This window comes from Pristiophorus japonicus, chromosome 17 (assembly GCF_044704955.1).
Source record: "Pristiophorus japonicus isolate sPriJap1 chromosome 17, sPriJap1.hap1, whole genome shotgun sequence".
NCBI classification, from domain to species: Eukaryota; Metazoa; Chordata; class Chondrichthyes; family Pristiophoridae; genus Pristiophorus; species Pristiophorus japonicus.
Genome location: NC_091993.1, coordinates 87536418 through 87556220, shown reverse-complemented (window position 1 = coordinate 87556220; position 19803 = coordinate 87536418). Strand labels below are relative to the sequence as shown.

Sequence of the window (19803 nt, the reverse complement as noted above, 5' to 3'; positions counted from 1 at the left end):
TACTCTTAGCATCAGCTCTTAAGTTTCTGCACAGTCTAATATGAGAATCACAGTCTCTGTCACAGGTGGGACAGATAGTCGTTGAGGGAAGGGGTGGGTGGGACTGGTTTGCCGCACGCTCTTTCCGCTGCCTGCGCTTGATTTCTGCATGCTCTCGACGACGAGACTTGAGGTGCTCAGCGACCTCCCGGATGCACTTCCTCCACTTAGACCGGTCTTTGGCCAGGGACTCCCAGGTATCAGTGGGGATATTGCACTTTCTCGGAGGCTTTGAGGGTGTCGTCGTAACATTTCCGCTGTCCTCCTTTGGCTTGTTTTCCGTGAAAGAGTTCCGAGTAGAGCGCTTGCTTTGGGAGTCTCGTGTCTGGCATGCGAACTATGTGGCCTGTCCAGCGGAGCTGATCAAGTCTGGTCAGTGCTTCAATGCTGGTGATGTTGGCCTGGACGAGGACGCTAACATTGGTGCGTCTGTCCTCCCAGGGGATTTGTAGGATCTTGCGGAAACATCATTGGTGGTATTTCTCCAGTGACTTGAGATGTCTACTGTACATGGTCCATGTTTCTGAACCATACAGGAGGACGGGTATTACTACAGCCCTGTAGACCATGAGCTTGGTGGCAGATTTGAGGGCCTGGTCTTCAAACACTCTTTTCCTCAGGCGGCCGAAGGCTGCACTGGCGCACTGGAGGCGGTGTTGAATCTCGTCGTCAATGCCTGCTCTTGTTGATAGGAGGCTCCCGAGATGAAGGAAGTGGTCCATGTTGTCCAGGGCCGTGCCGTGGACCTTGATGACTGGGGGGCAGTGCTGTGCGATGAGGACAGGCTGTTGGAGCACCTTTGTCTTACTGATGTTTAGCATAAGGCCCATGCTTTCATATGCCTCAGTAAATACGTCGACTATGTCCTGGAGTTCAGCCTCAGTATGTGCGCAGATGCTCGACGACAGAGGTTGGGGTGGTCTTGGACCTGGCCTGGCCTTCCAAATATATAAAACTACTCTGGCAATCTTCAAGTGAGATCACTGCAAAGCTGCTTTAAATATGAAGCGAGTCGTCGATGATGTCATCAGACCTGCACCATTTATTGGCCAGGACACCGGGGATATCTCCCCTGCTCTTCTTCGAAATAATGCCATGGGATGTTTTACATCCACCTGAGAGGTCAGACGGGCCCTTGGTTTAATGTCTTATCTGAAAGACAGCAACTTCCACAATGCAGCACTCCCTCAACACTGCACTGGACTGTCAGCCTGGATTTATGTGCTCAAGCTCCTGGAGTGGGACTTGAACCCACAACCTTCTGACTCAGATGCGAGTGTGCTACCCACTAAGCCACAGCTGACACTTATAATTAGATTACCACCACTCACCCAGCCTAAATCGGGTGGTATGCTTTTCATAAGCACTTGACTTGGTTGACCCAAGCTGTTATAAAAATGTTGACTAAGTAATGGGTGGGGCAGAATTTGGTGGTTGCTCCAAATGAAACCAGAAAGTTGTCCAGTGGTCCTCCTTAAAAGCCTGTAGCAATGTTAACTTGAGGTGAAATTGAGGTGTGTTCACTCCTGCCAGGTATAGGAACCTATGGCCTAAGCCTTGCAATACATCTCTGCTGTCTCAAAAAAAGACTACTTTTCCAGGAATTGCAGGTCCTCTAAACTACTCTGATACCCAGTATTCTAGCGTAATTTTTGAATGTTGATTCTCGCTGAAAATAATATGGGAAGCATTGTGGCATCATTCCCACATCATTTGCATCAAGTACAAATGAGATGGAGACTCAATATTATGGGCTGTAGCTACTTTTTCCCTGACTATTGCCCAAAAACTTGGGCATGCGAAGTGTTAAGCTGAGGAAAATAGTCTCTAGATATTCTGAAAAACTGCCTGATCCTGCATCTTACATTGTACTGATATTAGTCTGAGGTGAAAACAGCACCAGTTTTATCACAAAAATATATCTGCTTTCTTCAGCAAGGCAGTCAATTTCTTCAACATTTTACTTAAATAGGAATAATGTGTTTCTAGTCGATCTGGGAATTGAAGTTGGTCTGGTTGATTGAAAAGCTTAACTTACAATTGCACCTTTTTCTTCAGTTCCCAATATAGTACGCCTGCTTTGTATGTTATTGCCTAACTCCAAAAATACTATTTCTTAAATTAACCCAAGTGCACAGGGTTTGGTTGATTGATTTTCCAATTTTTGCAACTGTCAGGAAATTTATGAGTTCAAGTACTGGAAAAGATCCACTTCTAAATTTAGTTCTCTACCTACTTAAACTTCAATTACAAAGCAAACGCATTTTTCAAATACATATATGTGTATATGTATATATGTGTATATACAGAATAAAATATTTCAAAATATTCCGGTGAGAGACAGGATCCTACCAGATACAACAGATTGTTTTCTCTCTCCAAACAGACCACAAAGCAGCAAGAGTTTTTCATTGGTTCCACCAAAGTAAATGGAACAACTGACTGGACTATGTTAGATGGAGTTATCTGCCAACTATTTAAGGTTTGTTTGCTTTATTGCTATATATGATAACTTTTCTACCTAGGAACAATTCTGAAAATTGTCATACCCGGTGAAAGATTCATTTACATAAAACCGGCGAGCTGCTAACACCAATCGGGCCTCTCGATGCAGCTCAGCAGTCAGGGCCTTCTCAAAGTCAGCCGACCTAAATGCCAAGCTGGCTCACAAGTAGGTCCTGGGAGGGGAAGATGCTAACTGGAGAGCCATAAGCCCAGGCTGGCAGCAGCCCTCAGTACTGTATGGGTTATAAAGAAAAAAAAATTACTTGCCTTTTTCTGAGCAGCCTCCAGCAGTTCCTTTCATGACTACTGGTTAGGTCACAGTAGACATGGAGAAACTGAAGTGCGTCCTAAAACAGGTGGTTGGACCCTTTTTAGCATATTCAAGCACTTAACACCGTGGAGTTCCTGGACATTCTGAAGTTGCTGCTTTCCAATTTGGCAGCTAGCTCCACAGGGGAAATCGGGTCGAGGAGATTGCTGCCCAAACTGCATCCCCAAATCATAATTTACCTCACCGTAAGGGTGTGACGCAGGCCAATTTCTCCCCCATATATTCTATTTTCTCCAGCTGATGCCCATCACTGTATTTGCATGGATGAACTTTCACAGTCTCTAGATTTCTGAGATAAATTACTGACATCCTTTTTCCACTTATTCCCTCCGGGAAATCTACTCATGACAAGCTTGTCATTTTTCTTCAACATACAATCTCATTCCATTTCCACTGCCTTCTGATTCAATTATATATGTCAATGTCCATAGTGTAACTAATAAGGTTGGTGAGCTGCAGGCACAAGTTACCACATGGGATTATGACATGTTTGCATTAACAGAAATGTGACTCAAACAAGGCCAGGAAAGAGTTCTTAATATTGCTGGTTACCAAATAGCCACGAATGATAGAGAAGAAAAAAGGGGAAGGTGTTGCCGTATTGATTAAAAGAAGATGTTACAGTTCTAAATAGAAAGAATATACTAGATGGGTCTAGAACTCAATCTATTTGGCTTGACTTGAGGAACAGAGCTGGGAAGTTTTTAGCGTGCTTCAAACGGTGAGAAGGAGATAGATGAGCAAATTTCAAAGCCATGAAACAAAATTAGAGTAGTATTAGGGACTTGAATTACCCTTTGGAAAAATGTATTAAGGGAAGGAGAGGAATTTCTGATGTGTACAGGAGAACTTTCTCGATCAATATGCTTCCAGTCCAAGAAGGAAGGAAGCAGCGCTGGATCTAGTTCTGATAAATGAAGTAGGGCAAGTGGAGTGTGTTTCAATGGGGGATCATCGAGCTTAATGGTGACCACAACATAAAATAATTGTGGAAAGAGACCAGAAAGGTAAAAATGCTCAACTGGGGAAGAGCTAATTTCAGTGATTTGAGATGGGAACGAACACTGGTAGATTAGAAAAGGCGATTGCAGACTATAGCAGTAATGGCGCAATATAAGGCATTCAAGGAAGAGATAGAAACTAGGAGGCATAGGAGCCGAAATTGAGCCGCACCCCAAACAGGCGCACTCACTGTTTTTAAAAGTTTCTTTGCCTAGATCCGACAGAAATTCAGGTCTTAGAATTTTGTTTTCCAGCAGGGCAGTGTTCTGGGCGGATGCGGGGCAGAAGTGGCCTTCGGTCGGGGCGGCTACCCCTCCCAGTCATCAGCGCAACCAACGCGAAGGTCCACATCATGGTGACACGTCACAATGTCCCTCCCCTTCAGTTAAAGGGGAGAGCCGCTGCGAACTCTGCGTGGTGTTTAGTTAGGTCCACTGGTCCACCAGGGAGGGTTTCGGCCAGGCCAGCGGCCTGGCACCCAAGAAGCTGTGCCGGCCTGCCTGTTGGCAGCCCGACCGAACCCATGGGCACCATTGTCGGCCCGACCGGGCAATCGGCCAACAAATACAATAAAATGGCGTCCGCGGCAATGCGCCCTCCCCTTTAAGGGCGGGTGCGCCGCCCAGACACACACTGCTTCCCGCCGGGGAAAGCTGTCGGGGGCACCGACCAGCAGCCGATACGCTCCCCTGGGGTAATTTCCCGAGAGCCCCTCAACGCCCAATTGCCCGCACAGAAAAACCGCTAACGTTTGGTAAGTAACGCTGGCGAAAATTTACACTTTTATATTAAAACTAATCGCCCGGCGAGAAAATGGGTCTTGCACCTTTTATTCCCACCAGTTTTCTCGGCGGTTAAGGGGAAACTAAGTAAAACGGAAGTTTAAAAAAAAAATTTAGCCTGAGGCTACGGTTGGGTCTAGGGAGGGAGAAAAACCTTTTTTTTAATTCTCACTAAAAAAATAAATAAACAAATAAAAAGGTAAAAAGCATTCCCAAAACACTTTTACAACTAACTGCCACTTAAAAAATTTTTTTAAATAAAGAATCATTAATTTACCTTTCTTTGCAGAGTACTCAACTACCACCCTGGTTAAGCAGCTTTCACAGGGCGATCTGGACGGGCTTCTGTTGAGTCTAAACTTAACGCCCTGGAGATCTTCTCGGCGGAGCACATCCGTTTGGTTCCGGTGGGCTTTTTCAGAATTGGGTGATACCACTTAAAAAAAAATGGGGAAACTTTCGCCGGGCGGAAAAACAGCTGAAGCGCCGAGAAAATTGCCGAGAACTCGCCAAAAATGATAGGAAAGTTTAGCCCTAAGAGGTGACCTAATAGAGGTTTTCAAAATAATGAGAGGTCTTGATAAAAGTTGATAGAGAAAAACTACACCCTGTGGCCAGTGGGTCAATAACCAGAGGTCATAGCTTTAAAATCATAGGCAAAATATCTAGAGGGGAGATGAGATTTTTTTTCAGTGAGTTGTCAGTATCTGGAACGCCCTACCTGAGAAGTGGTGGAAGCTGATTCCATAAATAAATAATTTTAAAAGGGAGTCAGACAGATACTTGGGAATGAGGAACTTACAGGGTTACAGACAAAAAGCAGTGGGGCAGGGGCGGGTGGGACGAAGCACGACTGCTCTTTCAAAGAACCAGCACATGCACGACGGGCCGAATGGCCTCCTTAAGAACATAAGAATTAGGAGCAGGAGTAGGCCATTCGGCCCCTCGAACCTGCTCCGCCATTCAATGAGAACATGGCTGATCTTCTACCTCAACTCCACTTTCCTACTCTATCCCCATATCTCTCGATTCCCTCACTGTCCAAAAATCCTTCTGTGCTGTAAGTTTCTCAGATTCCATGAATTCTAGCTTTGAGGGACATATATAAATGAAAATAATTATGAAATAATCAAATTCAAGAAATGCATTTCAGGTGTTTTCTTGGTACAGTTTAACAATAAATAAAACACTGATTTCAGAGTTTTTCCCCCAATAGTTGGGATAGAGGCAAAGGCAGAGTGGTTATTGGTTTCATCCTAAAACAGGAAGTTTACTCAAAATTTAAGGTCAATAATCATCAATTCTAATGATTTTGTTCATGTGTGGCATGAATGTATGGGAAAAAAAATCCTTTCCCATGCATGTTATTAAATACGTGGGGTACTTCAGTGCTCGTGTGATATTATATAATATTCCCAATCTCTCCCTTCTGCAGTGGAGCTTTTTGTTTACATCTTTAGCTACAGTAAGGGAAAGAAATTTGAATGGAGTTCTGTAAAGATGATTGTATTACCTAATTAGTTGTTTTGAGATACAATTTTTTCTAATCCTACTGGCAATTAACCAGTTTATTAATCTTTCGCCCAGTATATTTTCTTGATCACATTCCGTAACCGAATCTGAACTATTCTATTTTGAATTCCTTTCTACTTCACGAGGTGTACGTGAAACTGATCAGCAATCAGCTGATTCCAAACCTTAGTCCGAAGCTGAAAAACCATATGATCCATCAGTTGTCTAGTTCCATTGCCTAGTTTAATGCCTACTTTTGGCACAGACTCATTTTCTATCCTCCAATTATTTTTAAAGATTTTCCATAGCATGTGAAGATTTCCCAAACTAGGTAATAAAACTGAGCAATTAAGCAATAAACTAGTCAGTAGTTTATTTTGTTGATCCCCAGCAGCTTCACATAATGGTTCTATTATAACTGCAAAACTGGCTTGTTGAGTAAAAAACTCCAATATAATTATAAATGTTATTGAGAAATATATTATTCAAGGCAAATGCAAGATATACAGGCCTAGGATGTGCTATTTTTTTCAACACAATTTGCCAGAAATCGGCAAAACCAGTGCAAAAGATTGCAAAATTTCAAGCTCAAATAACAAGCAGCACAAATCGAGTTTCTGCAATCTTTGGCGCTAGTTTAAAAAACATTGTGCTAGAAGCTGGATCTCACCCACGAAACTCTCCACACCTCCAGATCGAATTAATCACCATTGGGAGTTTCTGCTAATTATGCCCATTTACAGGCCTTCGAGGAGGCTGTTAAAATAAAGCTCTTTTTCATTGCAAGGACATTAATAGGTACATTTTAAGAGCTTTTGAATATAATTTTTAAAACATTTACTAAATGTAGGAGGATAGCGGAAAGGCTTCTCTTTCCACGAGCGGGCCCCCTGATATAAGGGGTCGACACTCGTCCCAATCCATGTAGCAACCCTCGAAGTCAATAGACGGAGACAGAAGGCAAGGTTCAATGATCTTTTAATCACAAAGTGGGAGCAATTTCTCAACACAGCCTCCTGTGAGTGGAAATGCTCACTGAACAGCAAAATCAGCCATCTTTTATACACAGTTCAAAAGACCATTTGCTTCCCCAATACAACCTCCCACGACTCCTGATTGGTTACCTTATCAGTAATACCTTGGATTGACAGACCAAGTGCAGGTCTTCCTGGGGTGACCTCATCTTGCTAGAATATGTTGACCTGGCAGCCTTCTGGTTATTGGGGCTATCGAACTTTGTTATAATTACCATGGTTAAGACTGGACCTCAGCTCGGAATTTAAACAAGCTAACCTCGGCCTTTGTAGTGGTCCATTTTATAATGGTGTATAAAGGAAATAACATATCTGAGTGGTTAATTACAGGAGGTCCCATCACAGGAAACCCAGAGGGGCAGGTAAACAGGGCAAGGGGTCAATAGTGACAATGGAAAACTCCATCTGGTCAAGCAAGAGAGATAAGATAACATTCCAATGTGTCTATAAACCTTGAAACACAGTGAAGTTTATGGAGTACTGAAAAATAGGATTTCAGCCATACCGCTTTTCTGGTTAACGAACTTGAAACATTTTGTATATTCCCCTTATGCCAAATTTTCCCTCTTAAATTAAGAAACTGACTGCGCTACACCAATATAATTAGAAAATGGTTCTGTATAGTTTTTAAGTCACTTTCAGTTATTTAAAATTGTCTCATTCACAGGTGGTGACTAATTCCTCTGATAAAAATGCTTGTTTTTTGTGATAAACCAATTTTCAGTTGTATTAATCAAACTTCACCAAGTTACCACACTCAAATATATCAAAGAATATTTTTTAGGAGGTGTTTAAATGCCATGCTCTATTCCTTATAACTCTTGAGTTTATCAAGTGAATAGCTGAGCTGTAGATATGAGGACTGGCTTGGTTTGCTGCCCATCATTTGCTAAGTTAGCTGATCTTTTGAAGTTTACTTCAAAAGGCTCCTAGGGCGGGCGGGGGAATCAGTCAGGATTCCTGCTTCCAGTCATTATCCAGTAGTACCAGCTGGAAGTAGTATAATTGCACATCCGACATTAGAAGACAAGAATGAAACCAGAAAATGCTGGAAGCACTCAGCAGGTCAGGTAGCATCTGTGGAGAGAGAAGCAAAGCTAACATTTCAGGTTGATGACCTTTCATCAGGTGAAGACAAGATTGGGCTTGCCTGTGGTGACTACCAGTGATAGAATAGCCTGCTGGCTCAGAGTGGGAGGGCAGGGGGGTCATAGCCATGGTACTCACCACGTGCTGGAGGAGGAGAGGAGGCTAGGTCATCAGTGGAGATGGAGAGGTCCAGTCGTCGCTGAAGGAGATGGGGAGGCCAGCCGACCCGGTCACTGTTGAGGACGGGTCTACTCTGAACTCCTTCAAGGCAAACCAGCCAAAGGTGGGCAGCGAAAACGTTACAAGGACACCCTCAAAGCCTCCCTGATTAAGTGCAACATCCCCACTGACACCTGGGAGTCCCTGGCCAAAGACCGCCTTTAGTGGAGGAAGTACATTCGGAAGGGCGCTGAGCTCCTTGAGTCTCATCGCCGAGAGCATGCAGAAATCAAGCGCAGGCTGCGAAAAGTGCATGCGGCAAACCAGTCCCACCCACCCCTTCCCTCAATGACTCTGTCCCACCTGTGACAGAGACTGTGGTTCTCGTATTGGACTGTACAGCCACTAAGAACTCATGTTAAGAGTGGAAGCAAGTCTTCCTTGATTCCGAGGGACTGCTTATGATGATGAGCCTGCTGGCACTTGTTATCAAGGTTCATGAGTAGTGGCTACTTGAGCGAGATACTGGACAGTAATTGGTTTGCATGCAACCATATCTCAGCAAGGAGTTCACTTGTTCAGGAAGAAATTGGCAGTCAATATATTCCACACTATGGGCCAGTTGCAAAACATGTGCACTCTGTGCTGAAGGATCTGGCTGTACTCTGTGTTCCTAAATATCCTGTTGCGTCGTTGGCTGGAAGCAAGTTCTATTAGCCATAGAATGCTATTCTGAACAGTGATGATTTTCCTTAATCAGGATCATTTGCATTTTTTAGTAGAGCTTTTCTCCTCTCTAGAAGATGGGCAGCGGCGAGTCTTGGGAGGTCTGCTGCAGCGTTCCTTGCCTAAAGAAAGGAAATATTTGAAGGAAGAAACAATGGCGTGGAATTTGAGGTGTGGATGATGGCGAAATGGCAGCGTTTAGCTGTCATTGCCAGGTCGCCATCATTCCACCTTTGAAACTGACCGTTACTTCGGGATTTGTCACATGCGCAATTGCATGCAGACACTCCACGCCCCCCCACACACACTCCACCACCCCCCACACGCACTCCACCACCCCCCACACGCACTCCACCACCCCCCACACGCACTCCACCCCCCCACACGCACTCCACCCCCCCACACACACTCCACCCCCCCACACACACTCCACCCCCCCACACGCACTCCACCCCCCCACACACACTCCAACACCCCCCACACGCACTCCACCCCCCCACACACACTCCACCACCCCCCACACGCACTCCACCCCCCCACACGCACTCCACCCCCCCACACGCACTCCAACACCCCCCACACGCACTCCAACACCCCCCACACGCACTCCACCCCCCTCACACACACTCCACCCCCCCCACACACACTCCACTCCCCCCACACACACTCCGCCCCCCCCACACACACTCCGCCCCCCCCACACGCACTCCACCCCCCCCACACGCACTCCACCCCCCCACACGCGCTCCACCCCCCCCCACACGCACTCCACCCCCCCCCACACGCACTCCACCCCCCCCACACACACTCCACCCCCCCCACACACACTCCACCCCCCCCACACACACTCCACCCCCCCCACACACACTCCACCCCCCCCACACACACTCCACTCCCCCCACACACACTCCGCCCCCCCCCACACACACTCCACCCCCCCACACGCACTCCACCCCCCCACACGCACTCCACCCCCCCACACGCACTCCACCCCCCCCCACACACACTCCGCCCCCCCCCACACACACTCCGCCCCCCCCCACACACACTCCGCCCCCCCCACACACTCCGCCCCCCCCACACGCACTCCACCCTCCCCACACGCACTCCACCCCCCCCCCACACGCACTCCACCCCCCCCCACACGCACTCCACCCCCCCACACGCACTCCATCCGCCCCCCCACACGCACTCCGCCCCCCCCACACGCACTCCACCCCACCCCCCACACACACGCACACTCCACCCCCCACACACGCCACACAAGGTTTTGGGCCTGAAAAAAAAATTACATTTTGTGCAGTATCAAATTAATACTTTTTAATAAAAATATCTTTTTTTTTTAAAAACTCATAGTAGTGCTAGACACCAGGGACATAATCATCACTTGAACACAGTTTTGCTAAAGGACTGATGATATTTCCATTATTTGCATGTAATTGCAATACAGTTGCCCTTAGTTATAAAGAATATGTTTATAATTTAACTGAAAATAGTAAATCTTCCGATGTAATCGCAAACAGTAGCCTACATTTTCCACAAGAATGCAGCAGAAACTTCAAGGTTCTGTCCTCTCCCATGATTATTCTCCGACAAAAGGAGATAAATTACTGGGAGACTTTAATCTGATTACTCTGAGCACAAACATAAAATAAATTTAATAGACAGCTTACTATTCATACTGAATGAACAGCATTACATACTTAGTTTCTCCTTTTTCATGAACATTGCTCATTCTTAAATTGAACCACCCAATACTTTTTTTTAAAAAAACAATCCATAAATACTTGTGATTTGGGAAAAATAGGACATAGCAAAATACAACTGGCAGTGTGAATTGTATTCAAGGGGCACATGATGAATTTTTATGTCTGGGTTCTTCTTGGATTATTGTTTCAAAAAATATTTTCTATTTTATCTTTCAGTCATAGTGGCCCCAAGTTTTGACATGATTTGCTCCTGATTTTTAGGAGCAACTGGTGTAGAACGGAATATCTTAGAAATCGGAATTCTCGCCATTTAGTTTGCTCCAGTTCTAGTCAGTTAGAACAGTTTCACTTTGGAACAGAATTTTTTTTTCAAAAGGAGGCGTGTCCGGCCACTTGCGTCTGTTTTCAAAGTTTCGTCAGTGAAAACTTACTCCAAACTAACTTAGAATGGAGTAAGTGAAGATTTTTGTACGCTCGAAAAAACCTTGTCTACACTTTAGAAAATCAGGCGTAGGTTACAAATCAGGCATAGGGAATGGGGGGGGGGGGGGCGGTTTAAAGGGAAGTTTACAAACATTAAACACTTCAGTTTTACAAATAAAGAGCCATCATCAATAATAAATGATAAAAACATCAATAAATCAACCAATAAATCAATCAAAAAAATTGAATAAGAAATAATTTCTTTTTTAAATCAATATATAAAACATTTTCTACTTACCGACTGCAGCACCGGGAGCCCTCCAACAGCGTGCTGGCTTGCCCCCCCTCAGTGTGTCTCTGTCAGTGTCTCTATCTCTCTGTCTGTCTGTGTGTGTGTGTCTTTCATTCTCTGTCTGTCAGTATCTGTGTTTCTGACGTAGAGGGAGAGAGGGGGAGAGCAGAGGGAGGGAAGGGGAAGGAATGGGGAGAAGGGGGAGGGGGGAGAAGGGGAGGAGGAGAAGGGAAGTGGGGGGGAAAGGAGCTGGGGGGGGAGGAGAAGGGGGAGGGAGGCTGAACGGGCCGGGCCCGAGACTTCGGGCAGGGCCTAAGACATCGGGCAGGGCCCTTCTCCAGCACCAGATTTACAGGTAGGTGGCATTGGGTCAGGTCGGGTCGGGGGAGCGCGGGTCGGGGAGGTGGTGGGAGGGAGGTCAGTTCGGGTCGGGGGGAGGGAGGGAGAGGGAGGCCAGGTCGGGTCCGGTCGGGGGGAAACGGGAGTCGGGTCCGGTCCGGAGGCGGGGGTGGGGGGGGGGGGCAGTGAAGGGGGAAGTGGGAGTCGGGTCGGGTCGGGTCAGGTCCGGGGGCGGGGGGGTTGGGGGGGAAGCGGGAGTCTGGTCGAGGTCGGGTCCGGTCCTGGGGGGGGGGGGGAAAGCGGGAGTTGGGTCCGGGCGGGGGGGCGGGAAGCGGGAGTCGAGTCAGGTCAGGAGGAAGCAGGAGCTGGCCGTGGGAGGAGCCTTATTCACGCAGCCCCAGTGAGGCCATTCGGCCAGGGCTAGGGGCTGCGTGCTTCGGCCCCTCCCACACAGTTTTGGGCGCCTGGAGCTACTGCACATGCACGCCCACTGTAGCACGCATGTGCAGAGGTCCCGGCACTGTTTTCAGCGCAGGGACCTAGCTCCGCCCCCTACAGCTCCTGCTGCACTCCGCCGAGCTGCAAACAACCTGCAGGGAGCTGGAGAATCTGGAAGTTTTTTTTAGGCGCACTTTGTGGCGCGAAAAACGGGCGTCCAGGTCGGGGCTGCACCGTTCTAGGCGCGGCTCAAAACTTGGGCCTATAAGTAGATAATTCTTATGTTGTACCACAGATGCTTAAAACCCTTAGACATAGAATGATACAATACAGAAGGAAGCCATTTGGCCCATCATGCTTGTGGCGGCTCTTGAGCCACCTGCTCTTTCCCATAGCCCTGTAAATGTTTTCCCTTCAAGTATGTATCTAATTCTCTTTTGAATGTTACCACTGAATCTGCTTCTAACGCCACCCTTTCAGGCAGTGCATTCTAGATCACAACAGCTCGCTATTTTAAAAAAAGTGACCTCATATCACCTATGGTTCTTTTACCACCACCTTAAATCTGTGTCCTCCGGTGACTGACCCTTCTGTCACTGAAAACAGTTTCTCCTTATTTACTCAATCATAATTTTGAAGACCTATATGGAATTTCCTCTTAAGGAGAACAACCCCAGCTTCTCCAGTCTATCCACATAACTAAAGTCCCTCATCACTGGTCCCAATCTAGTAGATCTCTTCTGCACCCACTCCAAGACTTTGACATCCTTCTTAAAGTGTGGTGCCCAGAAATGAACACTAAACACCAGCTGAGGCCGAATATTTTGTAAAGCTTTCGCATAACTTCCTTGCTTTTGTACTCTCTGCCTCTATTAATAAAGCCAAGAATCCCATAAACTTTTTAACAACCTTCTCAACTTGTCCTGCCACCTTCAAAGATTTGTGTACATACAGCCCAGGCCTCTCTCTTACTCCACCTTCTTTAAAAGTACTTGATCTTGCTTTACAAAAATGCAAAATGGCCAAACAAATGACATAGAGAACTGAGTAAAAGTGTACACATTGCATTAGAAAACTTCTTCTCAAAATTAAATTAGGGTTCAATAATGGTTGTTAATTATGTATAATATAATTATTATATGCAGCAAAATGGATGTCCTTAGAATTTAACATAAGTTAACCAAAAAGTTCAATGAAACCTGTCACCAATTTACCTAGCTGTACCTTTCTCTTAGGACTACATTACGAAGGTGGACCCAGTTTCTTGTCTTGGGTTGAGCACAGATGCTATCTACAGCTATAGTGTCGACCATGTAAAACGAGTATTTGGAACTGATGCACCGGACCTGCTGCCCTATAGATATATGGGAAAAGAAGCCACTAGCTTTTCCGTAACTTTGAAAGGTCAGTGAATAAAAGAAATATTACGGAATCTGCAAACATTTAGCCTAAACGTCTCTCTTTTTGTATTCAGCTATGCTTACTGTTAATTCATGACCAGTTCATGATTGTTGCTGCACTGTCTTGGTTTTTGGAGTCAAACAAAATGTGTCTTTGAATGTATGTATAGAGGAGCTGCTGTTTATTTATGCTAAGACCTGGTGCAGTAATATCTAACAATATAAAAGGAGCTGCCCTGCTTCCATGGGCATATTTACCTATATGCATATGCGACATGGCATAAACATCCAACATTCCTTTTTAATGAATGAGAAACTAGAAACCAATGAGAACAGAGGCAGAAAATATGTGGTTGGTATGTGGCTACTTTAGCCTCGACTCAGCACCCAAGGTCACACACTACATGTCCTTGGGTGCAGTGCATCTGAGATTATAACATTCCCATATAATTTCTGTCGAGGCAATTGGTTTATCAGTGCACCTTGCCTGAGATCTGCCAGAACAACCATGTGGTAGAATTTGATAAGAGTCCAAAAACTGGGATTAATAGCTAATTTTGGAGCAGGAGCTGTTATTCATTAAGGGAGTGTAAAATCTTGCGGATGTAAAATGGGCGTCCGTAGATTCTTTCGTGCAGTCAAAACCACCTACGGCCCAAGCACTCAAGGCCCTACTGCACTGCGGGCCAAGAGCGAAAAGACAGAGAGGCAGTCAGTGCATGCTGGAAGGAGCACTTCGAAGATCCCCTTAACCGAGACTCTGTCTTCGACGTGAGTGTCCTCGACTCCATCCCACAGCATGCTATCCACCATCATCTCAGCACAACCCCAGCCCAGCATGAGATAGAAAAAGCCATCCAACAACTGAGGTTGGCATGCAGGTACAGCAGGCAGTTAAGAAAGCAAATGGCATGTTGGCCTTCATAGCGAGGGGATTTGAGTACAGGGGCAGGGAGGTGTTGCTACAGTTGCACAGGGCCTTGGTGAGGCCACACCTGGAGTATTGTGTACAGTTTTGATCTCCTAACCTGAGGAAGGACATTCTTGCTATTGAGGGAGTGCAGCGAAGGTTCACCAGACTGATTCCCGGGATGGCGGGACTGACCTATCAAGAAAGACTGGATCAACTGGGCTTGTATTCACTGGAGTTCAGAAGAATGAGAGGGGACCTCATAAAAATGTTTAAAATTCTGATGGGTTTAGACAGGTTAGATGCAGGAAGAATGTTCCCAATGTTGGGGAAGTCCAGAACCAGGGGTCACAGTCTAAGGATAAGGAGTAAGCCATTTAGAACCAAGATGAGGAGAAACTTCTTCACCCAGAGAGTGGTGAACCTGTGGAATTCTCCACCACAGAAAGTTGTTGAGGCCAATTCACTAAATATATTCAAAAAGGAGTTAGATGAAGTCCTTACTACTAGGGGGATCAAGGGGTATGGCGAGAAAGCAGGAATGGGGTACTGAAGTTGCATGTTCAGCCATGAACTCATTGAATGGCGGTGCAGGCTAGAAGGGCCGAATGGCCTACTCCTGCACCTATTTTCTATGTTTCTATGTTTCTATGAAGAACAACAAGGTCTCGGGAGCAGACAGAATCCCCGCCGAAGCACTAAAGCATGGCGGAGAAGCATTATTGGCACAAATGCATGAACTCATTTCTCCTATTTGGAAGGAGGAGAGCATGCCAGGGGATCTCAGCCATAATCGTGACCATCTTCAAAAAAAGGTGACTAGTCCAATTGCGGAAATTACAGAGAAGTTTCCCTGCTGTCTGCCACAGGGAAAGTAATCACAAGAATCCTCCTCAATCGCCTTCTCTATGTGGCTGAAGAGCTCCTCCCAGAGTCGCAATGCAGATTCCACCCACTAAGGGGCACAATGGACATGAGCTTCACTGTGCGTCACATTCACGAGAAATGCAGGGAACAGCACCAACCCCGGCACATGGCCTTCTTTGACCACACAAGGACCTTCGACACTGTCAACCGTGAGGGATTATGGAGTGTCCTCAAATTCGGCTGTCCTCAAAGGTTTGTCACCATCCTCCGCCTGCTCCATGATAACATGCAAGCTGTGATCCAGACAAACGGATCCACCACAGACCCAATTCACGTACGGACCACTGTCCAGCAAGGCTGCATCATTGCACCAACGCTCTTCTCAATCTTTCTTGCTGCAATTCTCCATCTCACCCTCAGTAAGCTCCCCGTTGGAGTGGAGCTAATCTAAAGAACAAACGGGAAACTTTTCAACCTACATCGCCTCCAGTCGAGATCCAAGGTCGTCCCATCCTCTGTCATTGAATTACAGTATGCAGATGACGCTTGCTTCTGCGCGCACAAGGAGACCGAACTCCAAATCATCGTCAACACCGTCACCGAAGCGTATGAGAGCATGGGCCTTACACTAAACATCCGTAAGACAAAGGTCCTCGACCAACCTGTCCCCAGCACACAGTCCTGTCCCCCATTTATCAAAATCCACGACGAGGCCTTGGACAATGTGGACCATTTTCCATACTTCAGGAGCCTACTGTCAACAAGGGCAGACACCGACAACAAGGTCCAACGCTGCCTCCAGTGTGCCAGTGCAACCTTCGGTTGCCTGAGGAAGAAAGTGTTTGAAGACCAGGACCTCAAACCCGGAACCAAGCTTATGGTCTATAGAGTAGTAGTGATACCCGCCCTCCTTATGTTTCGGAGACATGGACTATTTACAGCAGGCACCTCAAAGCACTGGAGAAGTACCACCAACGCTGCCTCCACAAGATCCTGCAAATCCATTGGCAGGATAGGAGCACCAACGTCCGTGTTCTCGCTCAGGCCAATATCCCCAGCATCGGAGCATTGACCACGCTCGATCACCTCCAATGGACGGGTCATATCATCAGCATGCCCGATACTAGACTCCCAAAACAAGCACTCTGCTTGGAGCTCCGACACGGCAAGCGAGCCGCTGATGGGCAGAGGAAACACTTCAAGGATACCCACGAAGCCTCCTTGAAATAGTGCAACATCCTCACTGACACCTGGGAATCCCTGGCCAAAGATCGTTCAAAGTGGAGGAGAAGCATCCAGGAAGGCACCGAGTCTCTTCGCCGGGAGCAATTGGAGGCCAAGTGCAAACAGCGGAAGGAGTGTACGACAACCCAATCACCCCACCCATCCGTCCCTTCAATCACCGCCTGCCCCATCTGTGAGAGTGTAGGTCCCACATTGGACTCATCAGCCACCTGAGAACTCATTTTAGTGTGGAAGGAAGTCATCCTCGACTCCGAGGGCCTGCCTCAGAAGAGGAGAAGAAGCAATGAAGTGGGTGGTCCTGTAATGTAACATTGTAAGGGAAAGTTTTCCAATCTGATGCATGAGTGATGCAAGCACATGGTTGGAAAATTAGGTGCCTTATTATAGCGCCAAAAACGGGGGTGCCCCACTGCTCAGCATTTTCTGACTAGACAGCACCAGAGGCAGGGAAAGCTCGTACTACTCGTCTGCATGAACGCTGTCAAAGGTTCCAAACGCATGTAAATTAGAATTAGTTTTCTGAGCCTATATTTCCCATTCATTCATTCCTCTAGCATGCACCTGCATACAATTGGAAGCTGACTTCTTGGGCCAAGAAGAAAAGCTGTTAAAGCAGTCATGTCCATTAATATTGCAAATGGCTGGAAGGTTGACATTGCTTTGGGGCTTCGGGGTTAGTTCTTTCAGGTGTTATTTACATTCCTTTGTTTTTTTAGGCTAGGACTCTTGCTCAATGCTGATTTTTCTCTTTTTTTGTTTTCTGCTCCTACTGTTCAGGAGAGTTGTCCTCTGTATAGAAGCGACTCTTCACTACATTGGATGGGCATTCTTACATGCAGCTTATATGGGCATGAGCAGAGGCAGGTATGACTATATTGGAGAAGTGCTCAGCAGAACTGCTCCTACCAAGGGCAGGTCCAAGGAGCTTTGCTTCAGCGGGGAAGACGGTCTTGGAACTGCGTAACCTCTTGCAGTCAGGCATGCAAATCTTGCCATGGTAAAATTTCTTGCACAACTGATCCTGAAATTGCAGAATCGCTGACGATCTACTCTGAGTACACCATCGTATTCCCTTTGAAATGCCCCACAAGTTCTAGATTTCTGCATGCACAAAATATGGAACCTGTGGCCTGTCACTTTATACGTTGAAGGGCCATCTGCGGGGGCCCCGAAAAAGCAATCCCTGGCGCATAGTTGGGCTACTTGCTCAGAGATTGGCCAGCAATTGCCCATGTTAACTTTACAGTTGATTCAAGCAGAGACAGAGGCTGTTTGCATCAGCGTTATCCAAAGCTAAAATTAAACATTTTCATATCCAGAATTATGCACATACACTCTATTAAACAAGTTTATGCAAATATTGGCCTGGATTACAGTTTTAATGATGTATAAAATTATCAAAAAAATTTAATTTTTATTGAGATAGGTGCAATGAAGGTACTTATGAATAAAATTCCAATTCTATACATTGTATAATTATTAGATTTGTCGATTCCATTGCACATCATTAGCGGATTCCCTTCGTAAATGATTGAAATGGAATTCTGCTTGTTGATTGGAGGATCGGGCCCACGTGATCCCAGGTTCGCTTCCGAACCTCCTGCGTCCCTGGGATCCGTAGGCCAATATGTTGCCCTCCATCTCGAGGCCTGAGACCACAACGTTTCGCAGTCTGGACGCCAAGAGGTACTTTTGTAATGGCTTCGCGGGTCGGAGGCACGCCTCTGACCGCAATTTATAGCTCATTGTGTCGACCTGCTCCGCCATCTCTTCCTACACGGTCTACACAGCTCTGTTTGGAGGATGGTACCCTCGCAACCCAGAGATTGCAACCCTCCTCTGATTTACCTCTCCAAGTATTCCCTCAATGGCTCTACATGAAAACTGGAGCAGTCCCCCTTCCTCTGCAGACCCTTGGAATCCCCTAGAATGTGTTCAATGATCTAGCAAAAAGCAATTGGCAAACAGTGAATTTCACCGCCATGGTGAGTGCATGTGCCTCTTTTAAGACACAACATCTGATCTTTTATGCTGTTGCTCTGGATATTCTCCCCCTCCCCGCTCCCCTTCCAGCACATGACACAATCAATGTCCGGAGCGCTGCATAATAATTTAAATGAGGACCTTGGAAAATACCAAGGGGCTCTCTTCCCCCACGCCCGTGATGCAAGATACACGTGTGCACTTCTAATTGTGCTGCCGCTGTGCTCTCCGAGGAAAATCTCTCCCATGATGCACAACATAATGTGATTTATTTAAACCATGTATTGCAAATTTTGGAACCAGGTTGCATCGGACTTGTAACATCTTTCAGAAAATTTCTAATGGGTAAGTGCAGAGGAAAACCTAGCTTTTACTCCCATAGGAAGCTTGTAACATGGAAACACACAGGTCAATACAGTGTACTGCTCGCAGGTATAGCCTAATTTACAATTTTACTAAAGTGATATAAGTAAGCATGCGTTGAACAATTTTGAAAATGGAGAATTAACCAAAGTGATTTATTTTCAGGATTACAAGAGAAAAGTGTAGACAGTTTGGTTTTTGAAACCTTAATTCCCAAACCAATGATGCAGCATTACATCAGTCTTCTGCTCAAACATCGAAGGCTTATCTTGTCAGGCCCCAGTGGGACTGGCAAGTCCTACCTATCTATTCGCTTGGCCGAATACTTGGTTCAGAGATCAGGACGAGAGGTCACAGATGAAATCATTGTAACATTTAATATGGATACACACTCATGCAAGGTAATTTTTTTAGAAGGTATTGCTCACTATTTGATTATTAAATCACCTTTGCAGTGGTGTGTTTTACTTCGACTAGAAGCTGCAAGAAGCGGAGGGGCTGAAGTTTTAAAATTGGTACTTTGCAAATGTGCAGATTTTGTTTCTTTGTGTGCTCTGAATTACTGCTTGTTTGTGACAAAAACAAAGCTCCATTATGCCTCAAACAGAAAGGTTTTTGTATTCAATCTTTTTTTGGATAATGTCTTCATTAAACT

General features: G+C 46.0%; 1 protein-coding gene across 1 annotated transcript in view; it reads left to right on the top strand.

Annotated features, from left to right (window-relative positions):
* Positions 1-19803, top strand: part of LOC139227842 (neuron navigator 1-like) — a 629647-nt gene that overhangs the window by 572221 nt on the left and 37623 nt on the right. Inside the window, exons 24-26 of the mRNA XM_070858918.1 lie at positions 2426-2521; positions 13616-13784; positions 19314-19549. Of these exons, the coding sequence (XP_070715019.1) occupies positions 2426-2521; positions 13616-13784; positions 19314-19549 (501 nt within the window). The remainder of the gene's footprint in view (positions 1-2425; positions 2522-13615; positions 13785-19313; positions 19550-19803) is intronic.